Source organism: Aplidium turbinatum, chromosome 1 (assembly GCF_918807975.1).
Source record: "Aplidium turbinatum chromosome 1, kaAplTurb1.1, whole genome shotgun sequence".
In the NCBI taxonomy this organism is placed as follows: domain Eukaryota; kingdom Metazoa; phylum Chordata; class Ascidiacea; order Aplousobranchia; family Polyclinidae; genus Aplidium; species Aplidium turbinatum.
The window spans coordinates 50,096,560-50,104,846 of record NC_137472.1 but is presented as its reverse complement, the minus strand read 5'-3'; the positions used below and the strand labels follow the sequence as shown (position 1 = coordinate 50,104,846).

General features: G+C 37.5%; 1 protein-coding gene across 1 annotated transcript; it reads right to left on the bottom strand.

Moving 5' to 3' along the window:
* Positions 1-1,442: 1,442 nt before the first annotated feature.
* Positions 1,443-4,717, bottom strand: LOC145774743 (uncharacterized). The gene is made up of 2 exons (XM_082586045.1): positions 3,679-4,717; positions 1,443-3,526 (listed from the first exon to the last, which is right to left on the bottom strand). The coding sequence occupies exons 1-2, from the start codon at positions 4,495-4,497 to the stop codon at positions 2,783-2,785; spliced, it is 1,563 nt and encodes a 520-aa protein (XP_082442171.1). The 5' UTR covers positions 4,498-4,717; the 3' UTR covers positions 1,443-2,782.
* Positions 4,718-8,287: the final 3,570 nt, after the last annotated feature.

The window sequence follows — 8,287 nt, the reverse complement described above, 5'->3', positions numbered from 1 at the left end:
GTTTGGTAGCCTAAATACAAAATAAAAAAGGTTATTGGCAGGGGTGCGAATCGAACCCACGACATCGAAATGACTATTACCTAGCCTTAACCCTTTAGGCCACGCTGGCGACGACAAAACGTTCATTTAATCTCCTAGCCTGCATGAGTCGCATGTTTTGGATCTCCTGTGCCTATAATTTAGATTTATGATGTCCATGTTGCGGATGTCGCGCACCCATGTTTTGTATCTCATGTCGAAGCTTTGAATGTCTTGTGATCGTGTTTTGGATCTCTTATGCCCATGTTGTTTATCTCTTATGCCCATGTTTTATATCTTATTCCGAGTATTTTGGATCATCCATGCCCATGTTTTGGATATCTTCTGCCCATTTGTTTAGATCTCTTTTACCCATGTTTTAGATGTCCTATGCCCATGTTTTGTATCTCTTATATCTTGTGCTTTTGAATGTTTTTGCATTAGATCACCTAAGCCCAAGCTTTGGATTTCTAATATCCGTGTTTTGGATCTCCTATGCCAATGTTTTGAATGTTTAATGCCCAAGTTATAGATCTCCTATGCCCATATTTTAGATCTCTTATGTCCATATTTAGGATCAGGTTTTCCCATGTTTAGAATTTCATATAATCAAGTTTTGCCTCTTTTATGCCCATGTTTTGTATCTCATATGCAAATGTTTCGCATCAGCTATGCCCATTTTTTAGATCTCTTATACCCATGTTTTGGATCTCTTATCATCACGTTTTGGATGCTATAACTATGTTATAAATCTCTTTTGTCAATGTTTTCAGTCTCCAATGCTTATGTTTTTGATCTCTAATGCCCAATTTTAGGATCTCTTATTCCCAAGTTTTGGATCTTACGCCCATGTTTTGAATCTCTTATGCCTGTGTGCTGGATCTCTTAAACCCATCTTTTGGATCTCATATGCTTACGTTTTGTATCTCTGATGTCCATGTTTTGGATCCTTTTTTCCATGTTTTGGTCTCTTTTAACGTTAAAAGTTTTGTTTGTTAACTTCACTGTGCATACGATGAGCGACTTAAACTGCAAAGATAAAGACTTTAGCCAGTCCCCCACCACTGATCTGGTGTCCAGTTTTGAGTTTAGTAGTTCTTTGTCATCTTTCGGAATAAAGGAAAGCAACTTTTAAATGTTCCGACAACTCCAAATGACATCTGAGCTGATAAACCTAGCTGCAAGCCATAGGCCTACGGTCAGAAATATCTCGGTTTTAACAATCTAAACTATGAGTAGGCCTACACATATACGAATGAACCTCAAGATCAAGAGGCGCTGGTTAAGTTTTCTGGGTCTGCGCTTGAGCAACGTATCTGCTCTCTATTCAGCAGCGACTAGTAGATGAGACCATTCGTAGACAACAATTCTCATACAATAATTTCCTTGCAGTGAAATGTCTCAACTACTTTCATAAGGAGGTTTATGTATAAGGCTTAACAAATTTCATAAGATTACTTTAGTATTCCATGATTTCAGAGTCACCAGCAAGATTCGTTGTTTGAGCAAGGTTGACTAGGTAGCTTTAGCTGTTCGTGATTTAGTGCGATTACTAGGTTACACTACAGCAACATAGGTCACAAAACTGAACAAACTTTTCTCTATAAAGCTGATGCACACAGAACATAACACACAACAGACAGGGCCTTGCAACTGCATCTTTACACCAAAAGCACGTCATAACACAGCTCGTTCGTTGGAAGGACGTAATAGCATTGCGAAAAACACACTAACACAAATAAAATAAAAAAACTCAGAAAAAAAAGTCCACGTTTGATTATACGCAATGGCTACAATAGCTGCTCAAAACGATTGTGTGGACAAAACTTAGATATTAAACAAATTCATTCGAAACGAAATATGACGACAGAAAATTTTGCTTTGAAGCAAAAAAGAAAAGAAAAATTAGGTTAGTTCAAACTATTTTCGTGCTGAACACTCGTAAGCCTAAATGTATTCTATCTAAAGTTATTAGACGAGAGTTTACAACGAAACAATATTTCAAAATTAAATATTTGAAAATCAATTTCTAAATATTTTTCTTTTTCTGCTTACCCAAAATGTAGATGGCAAAATATAAAAAGTATCTTTCTACGGTAACGTATTATTGCTACAGCCGGTTGGCGGAGAGGTTGATTTTCACATCAGCCTTACCCTTAGGGCTGTTCGAAACAAAAACAAACAAAAAAACAATAACAACTTTCCAAAAAGAAATGTTTTTACGTTACGCCTATTACGTTTTGAAGCAAAATAGTTGTTTGTTACTGATTTTCGTTTTAACTCAAATGCAGCTCCTTAATGAAGAATTTCATTTCAAAATCAAAGCGAATTCTTTTTACCTTAAAATAATTTTTTTGTGTAACAGCACTTGGACTCAACGCAGAAGTGCTGGTCTCGATATTGGTTTGCTTTATTTCAAAATTCTGCTTAATTTTGAACCACCATGTAGGCTATAAAAGAAAAATTACATTTCATTAAAAATCTAGTTTTAAATTGCCCAGTGATTCCCACTTTCAAACATGCCATTAAATAACTATCAATACACAGCAACGTGTCTTGATAAGAGTCGAACTCAATCCTTTTGAACGTCGGTCCGACCGTCTCACCTATAACCCACGCAGTTGATTCAAGAATGTTGACTGGCCTTGGGTCAGTTATAAATGTAAATAAACAAATCACTTCAGTCGTTTGTAAACACATGACATTCAAAGTTATACATACACAAAAACATGACATGAAGCTGTAGTTTCAAACTAATAATTGGTTATAAGTCGATTACGTCTGAATCGCGTCTTATTACTGTTATTTTTCGAATTTTTGCATCAACACGTATTGGCGACATACAAATCTGTTCATCAGAAATTTTTGTTTGCGAATCATCTGAAATCATTGACGTAGAAGGAAAATGCATATCAAAATAGGAAGACACTACATCATCGTTCTTGTCTATGATACTTTCAGCTTCTTCTGCTTCATATCTATCTTGTTCGTCCCAATTTGCACCATCTTCTCTGTTAGTGGACTCGCTACTACTCCATTCCTCTTGGTCGTTATCGTTTATTTGTTCTTTTGTCATTGGAAGGGCGTTTGAAGTAGCTGGTGACATTGACTGATATGTAGAGGAAGGTAAAGTGGATGATGGCGAGGACGACACATCGGTTGATGACCAATCGTTGATGCTCGTTGTGCCACTAGACGCGTAGGAACTCGATGTGTCAGACTTTTGTGTCAATCGTTTCTTATGGTTTCCTTTTATCGATCGCTTCGATCGTCGACCAGTGCTTTCACTTACCACGCCCAAAGCTTTGTGGCTTCTGTGCCTCTTTTCGTATCTATTATATAGATTCTTATCCATGGTTGGATCATAGCTGAGTGAAGGAAGATCAGTTGCCAATTTTATTGGATGTAGACCTCTGTTATCGCACGGAAATATGTCCGATTCGGTTCCTGTCCCAAGGCCACTACTGAAGCTATCTCTATTTGATATCGAAATTGGTCGTTTATGCATCTGAAACGTACACAAGTTGACAATAGATAAGTTTATTTTTAATAAAGCGAACCATTGAGAAGGTTCTTTTGATACAAGTACAACATAAGCTTTGCAATGCAAATGGGTTCAAGCTTTATTGTCTGACTGTAGCCTACCCTACAAGTACTTACATCACCGATGTTTCTTTCGGGGCCGTAGTTTTGCATACTTTCGTGGATGCTTGCTTTTGTGTGTGCTTGGTCGTCTTCCCTTTCACTTGATTGTCCTTCATTTTCGTGGTACATGGAATGGTCATGCAAAGGTGGCGAGGGAGGTGGATAGCGTTGATAAAAAAGATCGTGCGTTTCAACCGCAGATCTACCAGGCGAATTACCCTCTTGCATTTCAGAACTGTTCAAAACATCGCTTAAACTTTTTCGCGTGTCCAAAGTATTGGAATCTTGTGCATACGTCGGAAGAGTCAACGACAAATCTAAAGGTTCAAAGGTCATCTCCTTTGGATTTCTTTCATGCACAGAGGCATGACTAGACCGATTTAGTGATTTAATATTCCTTTTTTTCTTGTGTATATATATCCACGCACCAGCCATAAGTAATATTCCAACTAACAATCCTATAACTCCACAAGTTACACCGACAATCAAAACTACTAAATTGCTGTCAGTAGGACCAGGCGATGTTATGTCTGTTGTATTGGAAACATGCATTGCCTGTGTTGATGTGGGTTCACTTCCATTAACAGTAAAAAAAGTATCGTTTTTTAAGAAAACTTGAAGGTTGACAAGATTTTCATCAATAATATCATACAGGGGCTTTTGGGTAGAATTGAATAGAGAGTGAGAAGTAACCGTTGAATTTTCAGTGACACTTTGCACTGTTCCCGGATATTCCGTCTTCGCCACAAACACGGTTGGATTGACGTCATAAGTGTGTTGCAAAGATGAGGTAATCAAAGATGCATCAGCTTCTCCCCCGCTTCCTAGCTCCATGATCAAAAGCAGAATTTCTTTCGGCTGCAGCAGCTCTGCTGGAGATCAAAGAAGTAAGAAGAATCCAACATTTGTAAACATCGACGTTTTTCACTTTTGAATATGTCTTTTAACCTTGCAGGTTATAAAAATACTTTAGAAATACACATTTTGCAAAACCAGATATTAGGTCACCTAACGAAAATAACTTTACTTATTCTTAGCGTGCAACGTCATAACTAGTTAATTTCTGAAATGTAAATAGCGTTAAGTTTAGGTTTGCTCTTCAGATATTTTAGTATAAAGTGCATTGGGTTCGATGATAATAAATATAGTACTATAGTAGGCTACGTAGATATTATAGTCGGCAAGGATAAATCAAAACACAGCACGCATACTTTGAACGTCACCATGCTGTTTCAACCGATTGAAGTGATGTTATCAGGGCCGGATTTAGCTGATGGGGGCCCGGGGCACTTTTAGATCGGGAGGCCTCCGTGCGAAAAACCACCTATACGTCGACAGTAGCATTGATCCAGCACTGCGCTGCACAGCATTTTGCAGAAACTTCAAAAGATGAAACAAAAAAAACAATAACGCAAAATCACATTTTTTCCACGTAGGGGACCCTTTAAAAGTCGGGGTCCCGGGGCACCATCACCCTTTGCCCCCCCCCCCTAAATCAGGGCCTGGATGTTATTGTCACTGATGCCTTCAGGAACAGGAAGACTATTTAGTTTTGAGAAAAATATGGATTTTACCACTGGCTTTAATGAAACAAACTTATTGTAACAGAAAACAGATCATAATAAAGTTTCAACACTTGTATAGAAGGCAGTTTCTAGCAATTTGAAAATTCTTTTTCTATCTAGAAAAACTTTGAAAGCAACTTATAACCTAAATGGTTTGAAAGAAATTTTATTGAAAAAAATTGTCGAGTAGCATTAGTTAGGCTACTGCTTTATTTATCTACGTGATATAGTGGAATAATGTAAAGCAGGAAGTGTTTCAATTAAGTGTTTTGAATAACTTGGTTATTTTGAGGTTGATTTGAAGCGCTATTTTAACACATATTGTAACTTTTGTTTTAATTATCAAACTAAACTTACTGAATGCTGCTGTTTTCACAACTTTTTGTCAAGTTTGGACAAACTCAAAAATAAACGTTTAAAAAGGCAGTTTTTTGTTTATTGGTTATTCGCTTCCATAGAAGTTTGGCCCAAAATGCTCTTTGGGATCAAAATTGATGCTGTGACTGTCCAGCTCAATGGCACAATAAAGCTCTCAAACATGCCCTGCTAGCTCAGCAGATAACATCTGACAAGCAGAAACGACGGAGAGATCAAACTGACGTGTTCCATCTGTTATTCAAGTTTCCTGACAATGCAAAAATTTTCAACTGTACCTTATCATAATGTTAGTTGAAAAAGATTTGTATGGTCGACAGCCTGTATGGGCAAAATATTCATACTCTACATTCAATAAATTGTAAAGTTTGAAAAAACCGGAACAGTTTCGATATATATTCGTGTAAACCACGTTTTGAAACTAACCTTAAAACAAACGTAGGCTAATTGGACTTAAATGTTTTTGATTGAAACACTTGCATCAAATAATCCATCTTTATTACGTGGATAAGCTGGATAAAAATCATTCATGTCACCTAATGATGTCTTTCCCTTTGAATCACTCTCAAACCTTTTTTTCAAAACATCTATGCGATTACAGTAATCTTGCTCGTACTTTGCTGTGCTGGTGTAGTCAATGAATCTAACCAACACCAGTAGTAATAAAGTATTAAGAAATGTGAAGATGAAGATTAGTAAAATACGCAGACACAACTCAGGCCAGATACTTGAAAAAAAAGAAAGTGAATTCTACTACAAAACAGCCTCACGCAACTTGCCTATGTCCTACCCTGAATTGGCTACAGAGCAGTCAACAACAATGAGCTCCCAAACGGTAAAGCAGATTGTGGCTAAAGACAGAACGGTTTTGATTTAGAGCACAAAAACGATAGAGTGGCAAAGCAATTAAATGAACTACCAGGCATGCAGAATATGTCGAGATCGTTTTTTGAAACACCTTTAAACTGCCTTGCTCTACTTCAGATTATGAGCCCTTGAAATGTCAATTCTCAAACAAAAAGCTACAATATAGTCACGCAAATCACGACCTGCAAATAAAACAAATCACCTCCATTTCGCAAAGGCTTAACTAAAAAATTACAACATGCAGCGTATTTAAAAAACGTTTTACTATTAGATCATTGTGGTTGGTCGTCGTACGATTGCGTAAGCGAAGCACTAGTAACAGTATACAAAATAGGTGATATATCTCGGATTCTCAGTAAAGTACTGGTGACCACAGTTTGACTTTAACCGGTAACGGTAACCCTATCTGATGAAAAATGAATTTTCATGCATACATCGTTGACACGAGATGGTTTACGAAGTAAATGTCGCGCAATCGTAATTTCCTCTTCACAAAAGCCAATGCATTGAAAACGGAAAATAATTCTTCATGCAAAATTGCTAATACAGACGATGTTTTCATTTTAGATAAGCTTAGGCCAACTTCACAAAATACTGAACTTGCGAAAAAGAAATGTCGACTATCCGCGGTTTCAGAAACACTCTGATCACTCACACCACGTTAACTGAGATGGTAAAAAAGTTTTTCCCCAAGGCAAGCTCCAATCCATTTTCAGAAGTGCGTGTCAACTATTGATGTCATTTGAGTCGTTAATTTATAAACTTCGTGAAAAACATCACCAACAAGTAAAAAAACATAGAGTTATTCAACAGAAAGTTACTTAAATCCAATTTCTGGAATTTTGACTTTGTTTTGAGATTGCGCAAAGTAATAGCCGCAGTATCTTTCTGTATCATTGACCATTTGGCCTTCCACGTTCAACAATGTTACTCCGACTCTTACGGCAGGTGAGGCTGCCTGCACTGAGAAGTGCACTTGCTCAGGATCAGGAGGATGGACACCGGGGCTGAGGGTTATCTTTTTACCGCCCCCAGTGCCCTGCGAGTTGCGGTCTCCGATTGTTGCCATTTGCTTCACAAACGTGAATTACCGGGACTCATCACAAGGAGGTTGGCAACATGAGTCTCGATGCTCGATGAACACACAATCCATTGGCTGCTGCGCTTGGATATAGCAACGTGACCTCAACGCGGCCTCAAACGCAAGAAGACGATTGACCATTTTGCAAAACGACAAGATTTCGACACATCAACCAACCTTATACAGTAATTTTATTCAATGTGTAGTTTGTTATTACTTCCCATAACTTCAATCTACCATTTTCTCAAAAAATATTTTGTGACAAGGAATTCTGAAACTCAAGCCACCACCAATTGATACTTAGCTTCACTTTTTGCAGCCCATCGAAAAAGTTGGATTAATATAAAGCCTGAGTCATGCTATTTTTATTAGGAAAGCAGTTACTTTATTTTGATAGAGCTTTGGTAGAGAGTTCGTGTTGTTACACTACAAACACACAAAGCCAAGTTAGATTATCGGGTTCCACATAATGAAACGTTTTTGACACATGATAGGCTACTATTGACAAGTATGATAACTCGACACATGATAGTTGTAGGTGGATACTTTGTGTTGAAAACAGCAACACAACATATCGAACAGTCCGCTATTTTCATTCAATAAAACACCCAGCCATGCTAGAAGCGTGGTTTCAGATGTACACATCATACAAACACATGTTAATCAAAATGACATGTAACCCTTGTTTGAACTGGAGCTTTTCCTCAATAGTTAATCCCGCCTAAATACAATATAT

Coding starts and splice junctions, on each gene's coding strand:
- LOC145774743 (XM_082586045.1), bottom strand. CDS start 4,497: ATGGAGCTAGGAAGCGGGGGAGAAGCTGATGCATCTTTGATTACCTCA. Junction 3,527..3,678: donor CCGAAAGAAACATCGGTGAT/GTAAGTACTTGT, acceptor TGTACGTTTCAG/ATGCATAAACGACCAATTTC.